This window comes from Pelobates fuscus, chromosome 1 (genome assembly GCF_036172605.1).
Source record: "Pelobates fuscus isolate aPelFus1 chromosome 1, aPelFus1.pri, whole genome shotgun sequence".
Classification (NCBI taxonomy): domain Eukaryota; kingdom Metazoa; phylum Chordata; class Amphibia; order Anura; family Pelobatidae; genus Pelobates; species Pelobates fuscus.
In genome coordinates, this window is record NC_086317.1 from 195081029 (window position 1) to 195104344 (window position 23316).

The window sequence follows — 23316 nt, forward strand, 5'->3', positions numbered from 1 at the left end:
GTAATTAAATATATATATTTATTTTTATCAGAATAAACACACGACGAAATCCCATACGTTCCCTTAAATGATACAACTAATACATTGGTCGGGGGGAGGGGGCGACAACAAATTAATCATTCCTAACTAGCTATATTGCAATCGTATCTAGAACAAAACTATAATATGTTCCAATGTATGAGAACATCTAAACGGTAAATTACAGGAATTAGCATACGTGACCTGAGAATTAACTGGGACTATTTTTCAACCCCCCTCTCCTCTCCTGGCGCATGGACATCCAGTTACACAGTCGCAGCACACATCTTCGGTCCATCGTTTGGCTTGTTACGATTCTCCTGCCATAAGCAGCCGTATTCCAGCACGTTGTTTTTTTTGGAGGGGGTGGGGGCTTTGTCTGTCATTGTGTTTGTTGATTTCTGTGTAGTCTGCTATAATATAATATCAGCATAAAGGTCGGGAGGCCGAGACCATGGAGTTCCTTCCTCCACCTGAATGCCCGGTGTTCGAGCCCACTCAAGAGGAATTCGCTGACCCCTTCGCTTTTATTAATAAAATCCGACCGATCGCGGAGCAATGCGGGATATGTAAAGTTCGCCCACCGCCGGTAAGTAAACGGCTGTGTACGATGTCCTAGTCTGAGTTTTTATTTAAATACCAAAGGCAGTTGTTATGCACGTAACAGTATCTACTGGCACCCCAGTGTCAACGTTGCAAAGTATCTAGAATAAAAAAAAATCCTTATCTGGAAAGAAGATGAAACGAGCGTTTGTACTTAGACTTTACAACCGACTCGGGGACTAGCGACATTGCATGAGACTGTGGAAGGAGTTATATATATATTAAAAAAAAAAATGGTGCTCAAGGTGGTAATCTAGTTATCCATATTAGATCCCTAATAGAACTATATATGTATTGCTGTGTCTATAGAGCTCTATACTCCACTGAAACTTTTTTTTTCCTCCTTTCTTTTTAATTAAAAAAAGAAAGAAAAGTGTGTTTCGACCTCAAGGCTTTCACTGAAGGCGTCTAAAATGTCCCGGAAGTGTGTGTGTGTGTACGTGCACACTCCTATCCTTATACACAAACTACTAATGTTGTGTTCTTTGGTTAGAACACCTCATGAAAAGACAGTTTGTATTCAATATGGCGTCCAAGGCCGCCCCCGAATCCTTTGTGTGCAGAGAGAGGGGGCATAATGGTGAAAGCGAACTGAACAGTCGCTGACACAGCAAGGCATCTTGTGACAGTACCCCATTAAACTCTTTCCTTCTGGTCTCTTTCACACTCTAATATAATGTTTGCACCTTAACACGAAAACCAGGCAAACTATGTAATTTGAAGTATTCTGAGGCTCTGTTGAACAAAATATTGGGTGTTCAGATTATTAGGGGAAAGAAAACATTAATAAGAAGCCTTTTTTATTTGGACTGAATGTATCCCTGCACTCACAAGTTAAAAGGATATAGTGAAGTTATGTAACGACAGGTTTAATTTAAAGGGACACTAACCTAGTTTCCAACATTTTTAGATGGACAAAAAGGCACACTTTAATTTTAGGGGTGTAGCCAGGGGTGGGGTTGTTCTGAGAAATTGTACATAACTTACAAACTATACTTTATGTAATATATCCTATTTACTCAAACTGACTGAAAACATTTTACATACATCCCAAGTATCCCTATTTAGGAAAGGAAAGACGCACGACAGCCCCCTTTTTTCAGGTCCAAATTACTCTGCCTCTCTTTTCTATGCGAATGTCCGTGTTTTTTTTTTTTTTTTATGAGAACCATACTGTTGGTGTATCTGAGTGTATTAGATAGTTTCCCAGCAATAATTGTACTCCCAGTAATGTGTCTTTAGAATGCAGTGTACATAAGCTACGTTGTTCTTAATCTTAAATTTTAGTTGCATAAATAATGTTCATTAGTAAGTCACCTAAAATTTCTCAGAACCGCTCCAACCATTGGCCACACCACAAGAACGCACCTAAAGTTAAAGCTTCTCTATTTGTAAATTTAAAATGTTGGTAGGTATACATTTAGTGTAGTTTGAAGGCACATTGCTGTGAAGCATTGGTATACACAAAGAATATGGAGCTCTTAGAAAAGAGGGACAGAGATATTTGAGCCCAAAATAGGGACAGTTGGAAGAAATGCTATAGTCAACAGAACCACTACAGCTGGTTTTGGGTGCACATAGTGTGTCCCTGCAAGCACGTCAAAATAAACACTGCCTAAAGCCTCCTAGTGGCCTCTGTCACTCTGACAGCCACTAACGGGCTTCCTGGTTTCAGTCCTGCAAAGACTGCAAGTCCGACATTGTATCTCGATGCAGAAAGTGAAGATGCTAAACGCTTCCTGTAAAGATGTATTAAAGGACCACTATAGGCACCCAGACCACTTCAGCTCAATGAAGTGGTCTGGGTGCCAGGTCCCCCTAGTTTTAACCCTGCAGCTAAAAACATAGCAGTTTCAGATAAACTGCTATGTTTACACTGCAGGGTTAATCCAGCCTCTAGTGGCTGTCTCCCTGACAGCCACTAGAGGCACTTCGGCGATTTACACTGAGTAAATCGCACTTATTTGACGCTGGACGTCCTCGCGCATTCGGATCCACTCGGGAGCTGATGTAAGCGGGGGAGGAGAGGTCATCAGCGCCGAAGGAGCCCGGCGCTGGGTTAAGTTAAGCAAATAAATAAAAAAAACCTTTATTCGCCGCGGAATGCGGCCCTAGTCACCGTTTAGGTGAATAGGGCTCTATAGCATTAGGAATACATATTTGTATTCCTAACTGCTAGCGTTTCTTTAAATCAGTGTATCTCTATGAGGGAATGCCGATTGGCACATTGCGGGGACATGTCTCGTGCACACTAGCCTTCGAATGTTTCTATTGGAAGCATTGGGTTGGGGAATTTGAAGATTAATGCTCTGAGGCAGGCTGGTCACGACGAGGGAAGAAGGTGCGTATACTCCTTTTAAACTACAGTGACCAACTTTGAGTCATGGCGCACAACCATTATTAATTATACAGTTGTTTTTAGAAACTTTTAATATCTCATCTTAGAATTGCCCTAGCTCTTTGAACCAAAATAGATAATAGAAATGTTTCAAAGAGCTTAAAGGGATCCTATAGTGTCAGGAAAACAAACCCGTTTTCCTGGTACTATAGAGTTATTTGGTCCCCACCTCCCGCTGGGCTGAATGAAATGTTCAAGATTGGTGAAAGTTCCAACTTTTTGTGTCAGATTATAATGCAATGGGTTTAAGTCTCATCACTATAGTGTTAGGAATGCAGTTGTGTATGCCCGTGGACATTTAGGTCTCTGATCCCCCACCTGCAGGGAGCGTAAGCGGTATATTCCTTTTGTTTTCTGCCTCGTAGAGCAGGTCTCTGCAGGGAAATTCTTTCTCAGCCAAAAACTCCTTGGCTGAGAGCAATGATCTAGGCATAGGCAACCTTCAGCACCCCAGATGTTTTGGACTACACCTCCCATGATGCTTTGCCAGCATTATGGGTGTAAGAGCACTATGGGGGATGTAGTCCACAACATCTGGAGAGCCGAAGGTTGCCTATCCCTGATCTTGCCAATAGTGTGCATGCTCAGCAAAATGTCACACTGAATCAGATGGTCTCTCTGAGGCCATTTGATTGATATTTTCACAGAAGTTCATCTTGTTTCTTTCTGAGTGAGAGCCCTTTACACCCTGCAGTGAAAACAAGTGTAATGTTTTCACTTGCAGAGTTAAACCAAGGGGGGACATAGCACCCAGACTACTTCATTGAGATGAAGTGGTTTGGGTGCCTATAGTATCCCTTTAATATTTTTTTAGATTGTACCTAGATAAGCATAGTGTGCATGCAGAACACTTTTTATGTTTGAGATTTCTGATGTATTATATTTTTATAGGGGCATCAGTGCAATTTTTTTTTTTTTTTTTTTTTTTTTAAACATTTTCTCTCATTCCTTTCTATATCTGGTAGGAAACCAGATGTAAACCTGAAACTTTCACAGATAAGTCCTCTGTGCAAGCATTCCTCTAGAAAATTTGAGTTTGCGTTTCCACTGGTTAAATAGCTAGGTCTAGTAGAAATCTGGTCAAAAACCCATTTTATTCATGGATTTTGAGAAATAAACAGAACTAATACAAGCATAACACATTTGGTGTGTGGTGGCAAGAGCTTCTGGAACTGTCTGCACACATCAGTATATCAAGCTGATGGTTAAAGGGACACAATAGTCGCCAGAACAACTACAGCTTAATGTAGTTCTTCTGGTGAGTATAATCATTATATGCAGGCATTTTCATGCAAGCAATGCCTTTTCAGAGAAAAGGCAATGTTTACATTGCCACTAGTGACAACTCCAAGTGGCCACTCCTCAGATGGCCAATGGAGGGGCTTCCTGGCTCAGTGCTGCACAGTAGGCAGCTCTGCCGTTCAGTTGGGACGCTGAATTTTCTTCATAGAGATGCATTGATTTAATTTATCTCTATGAGGAGGTGCTGATTGGCCAAAAGGGTGTTTGGCCTCTCCCCCTTGCCGATATTAGCCAATCCAATGCTTTCCCCATGGGAAAGCATTGGATTGGCTAAAAATCCGCAATTCTGTTGTCACCAAGGGGACAGGGCCAGCTCTGGCAGACCTACTCGGCACTGGAAATAAGGTGAGTTTTAATTGCTTTTAAGGAGGCTAAGGTGGTGGGGGGAGGCAAGCCACCTTAATGGTGGGTTTTGCACTATAGGGTCAGGAATACATGTTTGTGTTCCTGACCCTATAGTGTTCCTTTAAGTCAGGAAAGCTGAATGTTGGATACAAGAACCTGCTGGAATGTCTAGTCTGTGACAAATGGTTCTGACTGCATGGTTAACAATCATGATCAGTGTTAAAGGATCACTATAGGGTCAGGAACACAAACATGTATTCCTGACCCTATAGTGTTAACACCACCATCTAGCCCCCCTGGGCCCCTCATGCCTCCATAAATATAGTAAAAATCTTACTGTATTCAAGCCTGAAGCTGTAAGTCTGCATGCTGTTAGACTCAGAAAAACAAGCAGTCTTCTGACATGTGGTAGCCTGATCTAATCACAGTGCTTCCCCATAGTATTGACTGAGACTGACAAAGAGGCAGATCAGGGGCAGAGCCAGCATGATTCAAACACAGCCCTGGCCAATCAGCATCTCCTCATAGAGGTGAACTGAATCAATGAATCTCTATGAGGAAAGTTCAGTGTCTGCATGCAGAGGGAGTAGACACTGAATCACATGATGCTGTACATAGTGCTGCCCTGTGCTCTGCTGACAGCAGATCTGAGTGGATGGAGGCATATTACGCCTCCAACTCCGAAGTCCCTCTGGTTCACTATGAGTGACTGCAACTGGAGGTGTTCCTAGCTTTCAATATAAACACTGCATTTTCTCAGAAAATACAGTGTTTACATGAGAGAGGCTACCGGGAGCTATTGTTCTAACCTGAACAACCTCATTAAGCTGAAGTTGTTCAGGTTACTATAGTGTCCCTTTAAGGTACAGATGCATGAAGAATCCAATGAAGATGACACACTTACTTATGACAACACATTTAAGCAGTGGTTTATGACTGACAGAGCTGATATGATCACTATTCTTCTCCTTCCTTTATTGTCTTGAATACATTTTACATGGTGCATGCACTTTTGATGTGTCCTCATACGTGGCACACCGGGATAGGAGCTCCAGTTTAGGGCGTTCCATGGAGTTTTGAAAGGGCTGTCGAACCTGTAAAATGGTAATATCTTTTGGTTAATGAACAATGAAATGCCATACAGATAGAAACCTAGAATGTGACGGCAGATAAGAACCATTCGGCCCATCTAGTCTGCACAAGTTTCTAAATACTTCATTAGTCCCTGGCCTTATCTTCTAGCAAGGATAGCCTTATGTCGTTCCCACGCATGCTTAAACTCATTTACTGTGTTAACCTCTACCACTCCATGCATCCACTACCCTCTCAGTAAAGTAATACTTCCTGATATTATTTTTAAACCTTAGCCCCTCTAATTTTAGACTGTCCTCTTGTTGTGGTAGTTTTTCTTCTTTTAAATATAGTCTCCTCATTTACTGTGTTGATTCCCTTTATGTATTTAAATGTTTCTATCATATCCCTCCTATCTCGCCTTTCCTCCAAGCTATACATATTAAGATTCTTTAACCTTTCGTTGTAAGTTTTATCCTTCAATCCATGAACCAGTTTAGTAGCCCTTCTCTGAACTCTCTCTAAAGTATCAATATCCTTCTGGAGATACGGTCTCCAGTACTGCGTACAATACTCCAAGTGAGGTCTCACCACTGTTCTGTACAAAAGCATGAGCTTTTCTTTCTTTCTACTGTTAATACCTCTCCCTATGCAACCAAACATTTCGCTAGCATTTCCTGCTGCTCTATTACATTGTCTGCCTACCTTTTAAGTCATCAGAAATAAATCCCTTTCTTTAGATGTTTAGGTTAGGACTCTATCAAGTATTCTGTATTCTGCCCTTGGGGTTTTTACGTCCAAGATGCATTATCTTGCACTTATCCACATTAAATGTCAGTTGCCACAACTCTGACCATTTTTCTAGTTTACCTAAATCATTTTCCATTTGGTTTATCCCTCCTGGAACATCAACCCTGTTACATATCTTGGTATCATCAGCAAAAAGACATGCCTTACCATCAAGACCTTCTGCAATATCAAGAGAATGGGTCCAAGCACAGATCCCTGAGGTACCCCACTGGTGACAAGACTATGCTTCGAATATAATCCATTGACTTCAACGCTCTGTTGCCTGTCACTCATCCACTGCCTTAACCATTCAACAATATAGGAATCCAAACTTAAAGGGACTCTCCAGTGCCAGGAAAACAATCCGTTTTCCTGGCACTGCAGGTCCACTCTCTCTCCCTCCCTCCCCCTTAATAAGCGGTTTGGTATGAAAATATATTTTTGCCTCTTTATAAATCGTTGGTAAGACCACACCTTGAATATGCTGTGCAATTTTGCACACCTGTTTTTAAAGAAGGATGTCATGAACCTAGAAAAAGTGCAGAGACGAGCTACAAAATTGATAAAAGGAATGGAGCATTTTAGTTACGAAGAAAGGTTAAAAATTTTAAATCTCTTTAGTTTGCAAAAACGGCGCCTCAGAGGAGATATAACATTATACAAATATATCTGGGGCCAGTACAAACCATTACCTGGAAATCTATTCATAAACAGGGCTATACAAAGGACACGAGGTCACACATTTAGGCTGGAAGAAAGGAGATTTAATCTAAGGCAAAGAAAAGTGGTTTTTTTTTTTACAATAATAACTATAGGGATATGGAATTATCTGCCTGAAGAGGTGGTTTTATCAGAGTCCATACAGCTGTTTAACCCCTTAGGGAAGCGGCTCTAAACGCCGCAGGGCGGCATAGAACGCCCTACGATCTTATGTACTTACCCAGTCGTCGGTGATCGCGGTATGGGGACTTACCTGGGAGCCCCCCTCCTTCCTCTTCGGACCCTCTGGGTCATGTGATCGTGAGGTCCTTGCGAGGACATATATGTAATGACAGGTACTCCCCCTGCTGTCTGGGGAAAAAATTAAAACAGTGTAAAAATTTAAATATATACTTAGATCATTATATATATATATATATATATATATATATATATATATATATATGTGTGTGTGTGTGTGTGTGTGTGTGTGTGTGTGTGTGTGTGTATATATATATATATATATATATATATATATATATATATATAAAAATCTTTTTTTTTAAATTATTTTCATTTATAGATATATCTATATATATCTCGAGAGATATATATATATATAGATATATATATAGATATATCTATATATATCTCGAGATATATATATATATATATATATATATATATATATATATATATATATATATATATATATATATATATACACTGTGTGCAGAATTATTAGGCAAATGAGTATTTTGACCACATCATCCTCTTTATGCATGTTGTCTTACTCCAAGCTGTATAGGCTTGAAAGCCTACTACCAATTAAGCATATTAGGTGATGTGCATCTCTGTAATGAGAAGGGGTGTGGTCTAATGACATCAACACCCTATATCAGGTGTGCATAATTATTAGGCAACTTCCTTTCCTTTGGCAAAATGGGTCAAAAGAAGGACTTGACAGGCTCAGAAAAGTCAAAAATAGTGAGATATCTTGCAGAGGGATGCAGCACTCTTAAAATTGCAAAGCTTCTGAAGCGTGATCATCGAACAATCAAGCGTTTCATTCAAAATAGTCAACAGGGTCGCAAGAAGCGTGTGGAGAAACCAAGGCGCAAAATAACTGCCCATGAACTGAGAAAAGTCAAGCGTGCAGCTGCCAAGATGCCACTTGCCACCAGTTTGGACATATTTCAGAGCTGCAACATCACTGGAGTGCCCAAAAGCACAAGGTGTGCAATACTCAGAGACATGGCCAAGGTAAGAAAGGCTGAAAGACGACCACCACTGAACAAGACACACAAGCTGAAACGTCAAGACTGGGCCAAGAAATATCTCAAGACTGATTTTTCTAAGGTTTTATGGACTGATGAAATGAGAGTGAGTCTTGATGGGCCAGATGGATGGGCCCGTGGCTGGATTGGTAAAGGGCAGAGAGCTCCAGTCCGACTCAGACGCCAGCAAGGTGGAGGTGGAGTACTGGTTTGGGCTGGTATCATCAAAGATGAGCTTGTGGGGCCTTTTCGGGTTGAGGATGGAGTCAAGCTCAACTCCCAGTTTCTGGAAGACACCTTCTTCAAGCAGTGGTACAGGAAGAAGTCTGCATCCTTCAAGAAAAACATGATTTTCATGCAGGACAATGCTCCATCACACGCGTCCAAGTACTCCACAGCGTGGCTGGCAAGAAAGGGTATAAAAGAAGAAAATCTAATGACATGGCCTCCTTGTTCACCTGATCTGAACCCCATTGAGAACCTGTGGTCCATCATCAAATGTGAGATTTACAAGGAGGGAAAACAGTACACCTCTCTGAACAGTGTCTGGGAGGCTGTGGTTGCTGCTGCACGCAATGTTGATGGTGAACAGATCAAAACACTGACAGAATCCATGGATGGCAGGCTTTTGAGTGTCCTTGCAAAGAAAGGTGGCTATATTGGTCACTGATTTGTTTTTGTTATGTTTTTGAATGTAAGAAATGTATATTTGTGAATGTTGAGATGTTATATTGGTTTCACTGGTAAAAATAAATAATTGAAATGGGTATATATTTGTTTTTTGTTAAGTTGCCTAATAATTATGCACAGTAATAGTCACCTGCACACACAGATATCCCCCTAAAATAGCTATAACTGAAAACAAACTAAAAACTACTTCCAAAAATATTCAGCTTTGATATTAATGAGTTTTTTGGGTTCATTGAGAACATGGTTGTTGTTCAATAATAAAAATTAATCCTCAAAAATACAACTTGCCTAATAATTCTGCACTCCCTGTATATATATATATATATATATATATTTATGTAACAATTTTACATAATTAGGTCATTTTATTAATTACAATTTGCAGGACCTGCCTGACAACGCCTGACAAGGCCAAAAGTTCAGGGAATTTAATTTGCTCGCACTATATTTAGCCCTGTAACTTTGCAAGACACCATAAAACCTGTACATGGGGGGTACTGTTTTACTCGGAAGACTTCGCTGAACACAAATATTAGTTAAACCGTAAAATGTATTACAACAACGATATAGTTAGTGGAAGTTAATTTTTTTGCATTTTTAACACACAAATGGCACTTACACGGACCATATTGTTGTGATACGTTTTACTGTTTTGAAACACTAATATTTGTGTTCAGCGAAGTCTCCCGAGTACAACAGTACCCCTCATGTATAGGTTTTATGGTGTTTTCAAAAGGTAGAGAGTCAAATATAAGGCTTGCGTTTCAGTTTTTTCACATTGAAATTCGCCAGGTTGGTTATGTTGCCTTGTAGACCGTACAGTAGCCCAGGAATGAAAATTAGCCCCATGATGGCATACCATTTGCAATAGTAGACAACCCAAGGTATAGCAAATGGGGTATGTTCAGTCTTTTTTAAGTAGCCAATTAGTCACAAACACTGGCCAAAATTGGCGTTCAGATTAGTTTTTTTGCATTTTCAAATATTAACACTAACTTTGGCCAGTGTTTGTGACAAAGTGACTACTAAAAAAGACTGGACAAACCCCATTTGCAATACCTTGGGTTGTCTACTTTTTCAAATGGTATGCCATCATGGGGGTAATTCTCATTCCTGGGCTACCATACGGTCTCAAAGGCAACGTAACCAATCTGACAAATTTCAATGTGAAAAAACTGAAAAATGTAACACGCTATATTTGACCCTGTAACTTCCCAAAACACCATAAAACCTGTACATAGGGGGTACTGTTTTACACGTGAGACAAATATGTGTATTTTATTGCAGTAAAAGCAAACAGTATTCTGACATTCACAGTTAAAATGTCACGTAGAACTAAGAAAAAAAACCAAAACGTATTTTCTCCTTTTTTTTTTTTTTTAAATATTTTATTCATTTTAAATTATGTTCCATACCTAAATATTTGATGTTAAATGAAAGCCTTGTGTAGCGGAATGTATTAAGCCTGTCCTGTATGTGACTGTATTAGTTTTATTGTATTTGTGTATATTTGTATAATTTCGTATGTGGGTTTGGTAGTTTCAGACTTCATCTCTCTCCCCCCCCTCCCCATAGACTTCATCCCCCCCCCCCCTCCCATATTCTTCTCTCCCATACTGTCCCCCTCCCCTTGTCCCATAATTACTTATCTGTCTTGTAGCGTTGGCCGGCAGCACAGGGCGCACCGCGGTACTGGAACTTCAATTCCAGGTTCCGGTTTCCGGCGGGACTGAAAGGAAGTGTGCGCTTGGTATTTTATTCAAAAAGGAAGGGGGAATTTGGAGGAGCTAAATAATTTGATTTCATATATTTATTTTAAATATACTGTGCTTTTTTTTGTTTAGCATTCCTTTTGCATAATTTTAGTTTTGTTGAAGGTTCATTCACCATGGAGCCAATATGTGCCAATTTTTCCGATATGAATTTATTACAGTCTACAATCATAAGTAATGCCACTAGCCAAAGAACTTCTACTTTTATTTCAATAAGAGGCCTGTAGATAATAAATATGTTGCACCATTTTGTTTTACTTATTCAAATCATTGTACTAATATTTAGTTTGATTGTGTTTATAACTTTCATAACCTCTTTATTGTAATCATAATACATTATATATTATACAATACATGTAAGATGACAAAAGAAACCCATCTCTCTTGTATTTTTAATACATGCTCTCTGTCTGTCTTATGTTCTTTCTGAGCCTAACCTAACGTGCATTCTCGGATCTTGTTCAGAATTAAAATAAAATAAATGTACGGTATTTTATTTTTTTGCTATATTGTATATTATATAAGATATGACTGCTCAATGTTGTCTTGACGGTTCAAGGATTAAGAGTTTATGTAAACAATATTTTTAACACTGTGCTACTCTAATAATAAATATTGGCAACCAGTGAATACAAACTTTTTGATATATTTTTTTCTTTTTCTTCAATTATAGAACTGGCAGCCTCCGTTTGCATGTGATGTAGATAAACTTCATTTTACTCCAAGAATCCAAAGATTAAATGAACTGGAGGTAATGTTGCAATTAAATTACAATAATTCTGGTTACTTTCCTTGTGAATGTGAGAATTGTGGTGGCAATATACCCACCAAATGTTTGCGTTAATTTGAGTTTGGTGGCCTTTAGTTAATGTTACATATGCTAGATATGCTACATATGGGGTAATACCTATAATAAAATTCTTAGAAGGAAAACTATAGTGTTAGGAATACAAAAGTATATTCCCAATGCTATAGTGCTTTAGTCACTGTTTAGGTGACCGGTCCAGTGCTGCCAAGGTTAAAAAAGGTAGTTTACTTCTTGTGGAAGCTCTGCGTCTTTGGCTGAGATCATTGAGTTTGTTGATCTCCGCCAATCCAATGCTTTTTAAAAAAGTATTGGGGAAAAAACGCCATGCCAAACAGATTCTCTGTGGGACCATCTAATTAAAATAGATGAGTTTACTCCACTATTTTATGTAAGCAAGCACTGACATCCTCTAAAGGCAGGTTAGAAAACAATGCTGAAGGTTTTTAGCGGCAGGGTTAAAACGGGGAGGCACATGGCTGCCACACCACTTCTTTGAGATTAAATTGTCTGGGTGCCTATAATGTTTTTTTTCACTAAAAATACTTCACCAGTAGAGGAAAATAAAGTATCTCTTTTTAGTAATTGGTGACTGCCAGCCTGACATATACCACATTTAAAGGGACACTCCAGGCACCAAAACAACTTAATCTAAGTGAAGTTGTTGTGGTGCCAGGAGGCCCCATAACAACCCCAAAGTTGCCTCCCAATTCCCAAACTGGCATGGAAAGAAATGTGGCCATAAGGATCCCTTTTCGTTAAATGCACATACTGAACTCAAAAAGAGGTGAAGAGAAGAAAGGGCTGCTTTTTTTTTCTTTTTCTTTCCTTCAAATGGCAGATTTTAGAACAATCTATACTTTGCCTCCATTTCTGCTAGTACAATATATAGATAAAAAAATGATTCTCTTTCATTTGACATAAAGTTGATTTTGTCATTACAAGTACACTTTAAAGGGACCCTCTAGGCACCCAGACCCCTTCATCTCAGCCTGTCAGTTAAACCCTGCAATGTAAAACGTTTGTGAGAGACTTTGAAGGATTAAATCCAACTCTACTAGCAAAGAAAGCTCAGACACGCCAAGTAATATCCCACAAAAGCATTTTTTTATTAACAAGGTGAAGCAACATTTTGGCTTGTAAATAGAGCCTTCAAGCCTTGTTTGTCATTACTTGGTGTGCCTGGGCTTTTTTTGCTTTTTTAATCCCTAAGGATTCATGTCCCTCTTCCCCATCCCCTTACTGGAGCACCAATGTAAAACCAACAGCCCTGAATGTTTGCACTACCGTTTAGTTTACTTTACCTCCAGTTCTAGTGGCTATCTTCAAGAAAGCAAATAGAAGCACTTCCTGCTCCCTAACTCCATAAAATGGTGTTGGATGACTTTACGCATTGTATGAGGATGTCTGTATTTAAATTCCCCTTAGAAAAGCATTGATTAATTGCTGCGCATTAGGTCACACCATTGTTGTGATGACACGGGACGAGAGGACCTAGCCAGAAAGTGTTTTAAGTGAAAAAAGGTTTTTTAACATGTATTCCTAACGCTATAATGCTCCGTGTAATGTCTTAGTTGATTATATTGGTGTCTAAACAATTGTATTTTCTTTTCATTAGGCTCAGACTAGGGTAAAGTTAAATTTCTTGGACCAGATTGCCAGATTTTGGGAGTTGCAAGGATGTACTTTGAAAATTCCTCATGTTGAACGGAAGTTGCTAGATTTATTTCAGCTAAACAAGGTAGGAAATAATGTATCTAAGATACTGTATGTGAGTTTGAACTGTAAAAAAATTGGCAATTTCTGTATCATAATTACTGCTGTAACAGTGACGGAACTGTGGGCCCGGCCTCCCTGCGGACACCTGCGACTGGGGTGCCCGGCCACCATTTAATGCGGCTCGGCCTACAACCGTACTCTTTTGTAAACTCATCAGATCTTTTGGCTTCCAATGTCATTTTCTATGCAGATGACATGCAAATCTCTAACTGCCTCTCTCTATTTCCAGCTGGATTGCTGCTCATTTTCTTTAGCTTAACCTGCCCAAAAGCTTTTCATCTTTTTTTTATTTTTTATTTTTTATTTTGTACATTTCTTTATTTTTTCAACATAAAACTTATATCTGATAAGCATGACGAGACTCTCAGGTCTCCAAATAATTTTTGTTAATGTCCCTAACATTGTAGTTTCTTGGAGCTTGCATCACATTGTAATGGGGCAGTACCTCCTTATAGTAACTCAGTTGGGCTCAACGTTGTGTTACATACAGTGCTAATAGAGGTACAATGGAGAACTTCCATCTGTCAAACAGTATAAAATAAACTTTTTTTTTTTTAAGTTTTTAAGTTCCCGTTCACTTACAGGTGTTTGCTTTTAATCTCAATTAGGGGAAAAAACTGAAGACTCACATGACCCTTCAAATTTCAAGAAGGAACACGCAGGTCCCAGTACAGATATTTTAGGTGCGTGCAACAGTGTTCCAGTATCAGGTAGTGCAGGCAAATTCACCCTGTAAAGTAAAACGGTGTGACCTCAGCAACTCTGCTCCCGGTTGGGCGTGTGCTTGAAGTGTAGTGCAGACAGGTGCGCCTTAGTGGGGTCACTCTCTGGGCCACACCCCGATCCCCAGGGCACAGGCCCAGCGAAGAAGAGGATGGGAGGGAAGAAGGTGAAGTGGGAATGAGAGGCGATGTAAGGGGATAATGTGGTATGAAAACGGGTGTGGATCATCTTACCCGCCTCCCGGTGTCTTGTACTGGGGATCATCAGGTCCCCCCCACCCCCCCAGATAACTGGTCCGGAACTCCTCCATGCCCGCACGTACCAGCCAGGGTGCCCATTTGTCTGTGTGAGTCTGTGTTCGGTCTTGGGCTATGTACTACAGTTCCTCCATGATCCGGAACTCTTCCATTTTGGTATACCAAAGGGTCAGCGTTGTGGCTGTGTCCCTTTTCCAGTACAAGGGTATTATGTTTTGCGACGTTAAGGATGCGAATGGTCAGGGAGCGTTTGTAGCGGGATGTGGGGGATGTCGTGTGGTGCAGAAGGTAGGGGGATGGCCCTAGGGGTGGCTTGTTATTTGTGAACAGGGCCACTATGGAGGCAATTTTTTCCCAGAACGGTACTATGATGGGCATTCCCACCATATGTGTAAGAAGGATCCTACTTCCCTCCCGCACCTCCAGCAGAGGCCACCGGTATCCGTGTGCATTCTCTGCAGGCGTTCTGGTTTCAGGTACCATTGCGTGAGAACCTTATAGGCCATTTCCTGAGTTTTACTTGCAATTGCGCAGTGGTGCACCAGGTCGCAGATCTTGTGCCATTGGTTCTCCGTGAGTGTTTCCCCATTGGCGGGTTTCCATTTTGACATGAGAGGGTGTGGGGAGTCCCTGCTGTTGTTGTATCATCGAATATAAGCAGGAGACGCTATGGGGCATGGGGTCCGGTTCCTGACCAAATGGTGTGAGGTCTTTATAGATTTCAGAGCATAGTGGTATTGCGGTGACATAGTTCTTAATTTGGGTGTATCTAAAGTCAGTCATGAAGGTGTGGGTGGGTGTGCCTGTTAGTGTCTGCAGGGACAGGATTTTCCCATTATTATTATTGCCATTAGCAGTAATGTCTCGAATTCTGGGTATTTCTTGTGGAAGGACGCAGCGAAGGTTGCCTGGGCTTATCCCCAGCTCAACCTCGTCAGGGTTGTACACCAAGGGCAATAGTGGGGACGGGAACGAGGACAGACGTAGTTTCCTCGCTTGTGAGTGCCATAAATACATAGTGGCTATAATAAACAGTTGATGGGAGACCAGTCGCCTGCTGACAGTGGGATCAAGCCACAGGAGGGCAGAGAGTGACCTGCCTGCATGATGAGTACCCCCTCTTTAGCCCATTCCAAGGCCCGTTGCATATGGCATGCTAGGTAGTATAGTTTGAGATCTGGGACGGCCAGACCCCCTGCTGTTTTGGGGAGTGTAAGTTGTTTATATTTGAGTTTGGGTTTAGTGCCCTTCCAGATGAATTTGAGGATTGATGTAAAGAAGGCGGTGGGGAGTGCGATTGGTAATGTCTGGAACAGATGGAGTACCCGTGGGAGGATGTTCATTTTGGTGATGGCCACCCTACCGAGCAAAGAAATGTGGGGTGTAGCACATTCTGCTAGTTTCTTCCGTATAACTCCTAACAATTGGACAAAATTAGTTTGGTCAGTAAGCCTCACTCCCAGGTATTTAATAGCAGTGTCCTGCCATTGAAAAGGGAAGTTTTGTTGGATCTGATCCGCCCTCCCCTGTAATATTTGAGTGGAAGGCCATCTGTACCTGGGCTTTTGCCTGTGTTTGAGTTTTTGATGGCGAGGGCCAGTTCCCTCTCAGTCAGAGATGCTTCTAGTGCTTCCGTTGCGTCCGCGGTAATCTCGGTTCTCGCGTATCTAGTGAGATAGGAGCTTATGCACGTTGTACTTGTCTGCGGTTCCACCAGGGAGGTGTGTGAGGGAAGCGTATATAGGTCCGTATAAATAGTTTCACTGCTGCGGCTATTTGATCTGGCATGTGGCAAAGTTGACCCGAGGCATTACGCATTTGCGCAATATACGTTGTGGGGCGTCTTTCATTTATCATTCTTGAAAGCAGCTTACCGCATTTATCTCCTTCCACATCGGAGAATGATTTTGTGTGTTGAAGAGCTCTAGAGTTTGATTGTCGCAGGACCTGTGATAATTCCTTGCGCGATATTGTTAGTTCTCTCAAAAGTGTGCTGTCTAGTGTTAGTTTGTGTGCATGCGTCAGGTTCCCTATTTTGTTGGTTAATTCTCGGATCGTGTGTTCCCTTGCCTTTTTTTATAGCAGAGCTTTGCGAGATAAGGATACCCCGTATTACTAACTTGTGTGCCTCCCAGGTCAGAAGAGGGGATGTATCTTGTGGTGGGTTCTCGGTTTGTCAAAGCTCGTTGGTTAATTCTCGGATCGTGTGTTCCCTTGCCTTTTTTTATAGCAGAGCTTTGCGAGATAAGGATACCCCGTATTACTAACTTGTGTGCCTCCCAGGTCAGAAGAGGGGATGTATCTTGTGGTGGGTTCTCGGTTTGTCAAAGCTCGTTGGAATTCTTGGCCACCTGCGGGTTAGAGAGGAGGTTTTCATGGAGCCGCCCTGTAGTGGTTTTAGGATTATATAGTGATGTCAGTTTTATTGTGAGTGGCGCGTGGTCAGACCACATTGCCCCTTCGTATGGAGGAGTCCCATATTCATGGGAGGAAGAAATAGTCTATGCACGTGTAACAGTCGGTCGGGGTCGAATAGAACATATAATCCCTGTCTGTTGGATGTATCGCCCTCCAGCAGTCAGTAAGTCTTTATTGGTGTAGGAGTTTGCAGATTTTGAGCAGTGTGGGTGGGGGTGTAAATGAGTGGCCTCTAGAGGCATCCATTGTAGGTTGTATGGCAATATAAAGTCTCAGAGAACCAGACAACCGGTCATAAAGTCTTGCAGTGCTCGGAGCGTAACCCAAAGGAATGTTGTCCTGTCGTATATATGGGGCATAAATGTTGGCACAGGTGTAGGTTTCGTCCAGGATTCGGCCCCTAACGAAAACATATCGACCCTCGGGATCTGTCATGGCGTAGTGCGTGTGACCTCTTTTCAGGGGAGTTAAACCCTTGGCATTAGTGAGAGGAAGTTCAGTGGGGCTGAGGTGTATTTGACCCTGTACGGAGCCATGTTGCTAAGGTATCCCTACCAGGCCCCGTGGGCGCCCAGGTCACCCCGACCTGTAGAGGGGAAGGCGAGACACCGGTGAGTAAAACCCAACCAGGAATAGAGAGAGCAGCGTGAGATAGCGAGTAGCTCTGGGCGGTGGTATATACCCCTTCCAGGTGTAGCGCGGTAGCATGAGTGCCGCCCTGGGGCTCAGGGCATGGGAGAAACGCTCCTGATGGGGAGCGGAGGCGTCAGGAAGGCAGGGATCCCCTGCCCCGGGACTCCGGAGCGGAAGATGCCCCCCCCCACCTATACAGCGGACACCGACCTCTGGGGAAGTCAAAGGCGCCTTGTCTATTAGCCTGCTGAGATGGCTGTAGGTCACAGTTAACAGTAACCGTTTTAACTCAAACTGTAGCCTCCTCTTGCCGTCCTAGTGACGGGCAAGCAGATCACCACCCTGAGGTGGGTCATCGGGAGTGTGGTCGGGTCCCAGCAGGAACTATAGCCTCTCTGTGATACTGCTGTGAACCTTTTCGAAAACACCTCCGGTTCCCGACACCATCAATTTAAATGCATGTAGACCCGGCGTGTAAACCCCCTTGTGCACCCCTCCCCGCCCATTCTTTTTTTGCACCCGTCCAATTCCCTCCTTTCCTGTTTGTGAGTTAATATATTTTCACATTAAGTGCCAACTATCACACCTATTTTATAATTGTGATAATTTCAACTATGCAGGTACGTATAATGCATGGAGAATTCTGTATCTGTTAATGAATCAATGTAAAATACTGCTGCTATTAAGACCACATTCATTTATATTGATGTATTTTTTTACCTTAATGAATAATATTTCAGTGGCTCCATAGTCGGATTCATGTTTAACTACTTAATCTCTTTTCTGTAGTTGGTTGTTGAAGAAGGAGGCTTTGAAGTAGTTTGCAGGGATAGGAAATGGACTAAAATCGCAACAAGAATGGGCTTTGCTGCAGGAAAAGCAGTAGGGTCCCATATCAGAGGCCACTTTGAACGCATTCTTCACCCATTTAACATGTTCCAATCTGGTACCAACTTGCTGGTGAGTATTTTGCATGCATAATATCTAACTTGATATTTTCTAGTTTTGTGCAGAAATGTTTCTTCCACAAACAAATTGATAACTATGAATCAAAATCCTTTTAATCCTGGTCTCTATGAATCTACCAGAAAATAAGTTCTTTCTTAAATGAATAGTTTTTGTTCGGGTGCAGAGTAAATTAATTTTGGTTTCTATTAATCTTTTAGTTTTAAGGTCAAAATTTTACCCAAGTCTGATATTTTCTCACTCCTAGTCATGTGATCCAGGAATAGACACCTATGCCATTTTTTATTATTTCCCCTTTGCATTCTGCTTGATAATAAAGAATTGTCAAAGAATGCTTTTTGGTGGATGATCTGCTTGGTACATATGGATGAAAAATGGTAAATGGATAAAAAATGTTCACTGCTTAGCTCAATGCAGTCACCAGGTAACCGTGCTCTTCCCGCTGTTGGTCTTTATAAGAGACAATTGCAAAAGGATCTGCAATATACTTTAAGGTGAACTTTTTAATGTTATGTGAATATATAGGGCTTAAACAAAGGAGGGAATTGTATTTTAAAGTGTCCCTCTAAGTTACCTCTTATTGTAAAGATTATACATCCCTCTGGTTTGTGTTAAACAGTTTTGGAGCACTTTGACACAATCTGGAGCTCATCTTGTGCCTGCTCTTTAGCTAATCTGGAAGTTAAAGGGACACTGTAGTCACCAGAACTACAGCTTAATGTAGTTGTTCTGGTGTTTGTGTCAACTGCCTGTAATTGTAGGCTATTTAATGTTAACGCTGCATTTTCAGCGGAGAGGAGTACAAGCAGAGCCTGAACCAGCACCGATGGAATCAAGTGACAGAGGGGGTTTTATAGGGAGCTATAGTTTCAAGAAAACAACTTTACTATAGATTCCCTTTAAAGGACCACTATAGGCACCCAGACCACTTCAGCTTAATGAAGTGGTCTGGGTGCCAGGTCCAGCTAGGATTAACCCTTTCTGCTGTAAACATAGCAGTTTCAGAGAAACTCAGCTCTGTGCAAAGAGAGCGATTGGCAGTTAAGTAAAGAGACAGGAAGAATGTCTACCTCCTTACCGCCATCCACACTCAGAGGACTGTGGAGATCTCTGTATGTGGCAGAGCTTGGAGCACAAGGAAGCCAGTGTGCATCAAGGGTGGGGTTGATCTGGTAGATCAGCTGCTGGAGCCCTACCTAATTATACAAAAGACAAGGGCCTGGAACAAAAAGGTTGCAATTTACTTCATGCAGATCGCAACCCACAATGCTTTTGTTACAGAATAAAATTGACTTTTTTACAGTTTCCGCTCCAGATCATTTAGTGGACTTTGTACCAAGATGCACCTGCTCCCTAGGTGGTGATGGGAGAGAGCAGAGTTGGGGCTACCCACTTTATTTTTAAAATACCCTCCCCTCCCACTGCGGCACAGCAGAATCCTCAAAAAAGATGCAGAGTCTGTTTCAAGATGGGGCAGAGAAAGGACACCGTCTTTTACTTTCCCGATTACCACGGACAGCCTGGACTCTGCATTGGGGACTGCTTCAAGCGATATCACACATTGGTCAGTTTAACTTTTTTTTTTTTTTTGATTACGTTTACTGTTCCTGAGTTTTTTTACATTTTACTGCGCCAGACTATTTTTATGATCAGGTTCAACTGGACATGGGTGTACTCAGGAGGCCTTGCAGAAAACAACCTGGAGTGTTTGCTTGCAGTAACCAACAACGGGCTCCCCTAAGGCACACACAAATGTGTGTGTAAAAATGAAAATTTAAAAATTGCCACCACACATTTTCTCACTTTTTTTTTTTTTTTGTGGCTAGAACGGTTGCATCAAAGGCATCAAAACGCTCCATATACAATACCTTGGGGTGTCAACTTTTCAAATATATGCGCGTTCATGGCAAGAAAATAAATTTGGATATGGAAAAAGGGCCCTGCAAAGAAGATATGTCAAATTTGAAAAACACATGTCAGACGTTTGGCATTTCACTTCCCAAACAATCCAGCAAACCTATGCAATGGGTGGTATCACTGTACTCAGGAGATGTTGCTGAACACTTATTGGGATGTTCTTTGTCAGTAACACACCTAACAGGAACTGAGAATCCATGCCTAAAGTACACTGTGAGCGGAAAAATAACACAAAAAAATAACTACCCAAAAGTTTGACAAACACTGGTGGTAGAATTAGTGAATGGAAAGTGTTAAAATACCAACACTTGAAATACGCTGGGGTGTCTACTTTTGAAATATATATGGTTTGATAGGGTAAGTTACATTCAGCGGCTTCAGAAATGTCCCAAATAGGACATGGGTGCACGATGACCAGCTGTAAAAATTCCAAGTTGGAAAACTGGAATGCTCACCCTCCAAATAAGGTCTCTTAGCTCACAGAGTACCCGACACACCTGTACATGGTTGGCATTACTGTATTCAGGAGATGTTGCTAAACACATATTGGGGTGTTCTTTGGCAGTAACCCTTAAAATTCTTAGTACATGTATTCTTAAATTGCTATGTTTTAATTAGTTTTTTATTATTTTTTTTTTAAAGGTGTGGCATAGATTGGTGGTAAAATGAAGAGTCAAAAAACACCCTAGTTTAATCCCTTAGGTTGTTTTCTTTTAAAAAATATATACATATGAAGCGGTATTCAGGGATTCCTGACAGATATCAGTGTTACAAAGTAACTTTTGTTAATTTTGAAAAAATAATTGGTTTGAAAATAGCAAGTGCTACTTGTACTTATTGACCTATAACTTGCAAAAAGAAAGCTATGAACATGTTCGCATTGGGTATTTCTAAACTCAGGACAAAATTTATAAACTATTTAGCATGGGTGTTTTCTGGCAGTTGTAGATGCCTAACAGATTTTGGGGGTCAAAAAAGTGTGTATTTTATTTTCATCTGATTTTATTAAAAAAAAATTATGACCGTAAGAAAATTGAAAAACGGTCTGGTCACTAAGGGGTTAAAAGAAACTGAAATATAATAAACATCTGAGGGAAAAAAAAAAACAATGTATATTATTTGCATTGACTGATTTCTAAACACATTCATTATATTTTAAAGACACTGATTATTATTGCTGTGGAACTCTGTTCCACACTCCATCAGACCAACAATATAGAGCTCCTAGAAAAGTGGAACATTAGGGTAGAAAAGAGAGAGGGGGAATTGGTTCTTAAGTAGGGACACCGGTTAGGTAGGTGTATGTATTAAACCAGGATGACTGCATCCACCTAAACATGCATACATTCTAAGAGTGCTGCTGGGGCCAAGTTATACAGCATACAGAATCCAGCACACTCCCTCCTCTCAAGAGTGGGCCTCTAAACTCTGCTCGGCCATAGTGTCATTGCACCAACTGCGCTTGTAGTTCTGTCCCTGCTTTTAATATAATATATAAAAGAAAACTTCCTCTTATGAAAAGTTAACGCATGTTATAGGTAATTTTAAGTGTTTTCATTCAAAGGTGAACATTCCAGAGATTAGAGAAACTCATATGACTGTGTTCTTGTGGTCTAAACCAGTATATTTATAAAACCAAATATGTAAATTGTTAAAATATTTTGTGAAATCACAGTCCAACTCCATACATGCACACACCTGGCCTGTGTTGTATTTTGAGGACGTCAATGGACAGGATTTTTTCCCAGAAGCACTTATTCTTCCAAAATAAATGGTTTTCCTAGAACATAAGTAAAAAAAAAAACGTAGATCGTGTCACAATGCAAATGAAGGCAGTTTTAGAAATAAAATGGCTACATGAACAAAGCAAAAAAAAACAAAAAAAAAAACCTTAGTAAATATATCACCCAAAGTTTCTAGTCTGGCAGTGAAGGCGTTTTATGGATTGTGCTTGCCTGCTTAACAAAAATCAAGATTTTTATCCAAAAATTCAGTTACATCCATGCTCTACATGTAAACATTTTAATATGCATGGAGTATTCTAAAGCCATGTAGCTCCAACACTCTATCTAACATAGCACAATGCTTTTGCGATATTCTCATGTCAGTTAACCTCTTTTCTTGCACATTAGGCTCCAGATTCATGCGGAAAACAATTTGATATCTTGGATGATACGGAAGTGGAAAAGGTATGTTTTGTTGCTATGGTGGAATTTGCACATGGTCTCATACTTTCAAATACTTTTTTAATACCAGATTAATCAATCTAAGAGTGTATAGAGAATGAAGAGTTTTTTTAAAGTTACTGTGGGAATTTTGGACCATTCATTCTGTAGTACAGGCACTGATGTTGGTCAAGATAGCCTGCCTCGCAATCTCTGTTCAAGTTGATCCCAAAGGTGTTCGATATTGTTGAGGTCATGGCCAGTCAAGTTCTTCCACACCAAACTCATCATACCATGTATGCGCTGGAGCACAGCCATGTTGGAATAGAAAAGTTCCTTTCTCAAACTGTTCCCGCAAATTTTCTGGAGAGCAATCTGGGTGTGAGGAAGGAAAGCAGTTAACAGTTTAATTGATATGCTTTCCTGAAGAAATTCGTTTTCAATTATTTTTTTGAAGGAATGGAGACTGAGTGAGCGTCTAACAGAAAAGTGAAGGGAGTTCCACAGGAACGGTGCAGCCCTAAAGAAGTCTTGAAGGCAAGCATCAGAGGTGGGCGTACAGACAGTGGATAGACGTAGGTCTTCGGCAGAGCGTAGGGGCCAAGATGGGACATTGTTGTGTATTAGGGAGTATAGCCTTATGTAGAAACTTGTAAGCAAGTACTAGGATCTTAAATTGAGCCCTATAT

The 23316-nt window shown here is 40.9% G+C and overlaps 1 protein-coding gene across 2 annotated transcripts in view; it reads left to right on the top strand.

The window, feature by feature from the left end:
* The first annotated feature begins 279 nt into the window (after positions 1 to 279).
* KDM5B (lysine demethylase 5B) overlaps positions 280 to 23316 on the top strand; it is a 166483-nt gene continuing 143446 nt past the window's right edge. For both annotated transcript variants that reach the window (XM_063453213.1, XM_063453214.1), the window contains exons 1-5: positions 280 to 607; positions 11638 to 11715; positions 13388 to 13510; positions 18369 to 18539; positions 22595 to 22651. In XM_063453213.1, the coding sequence (XP_063309283.1) occupies positions 473 to 607; positions 11638 to 11715; positions 13388 to 13510; positions 18369 to 18539; positions 22595 to 22651 (564 nt within the window). In that variant the 5' untranslated portion in view covers positions 280 to 472. The remainder of the gene's footprint in view (positions 608 to 11637; positions 11716 to 13387; positions 13511 to 18368; positions 18540 to 22594; positions 22652 to 23316) is intronic.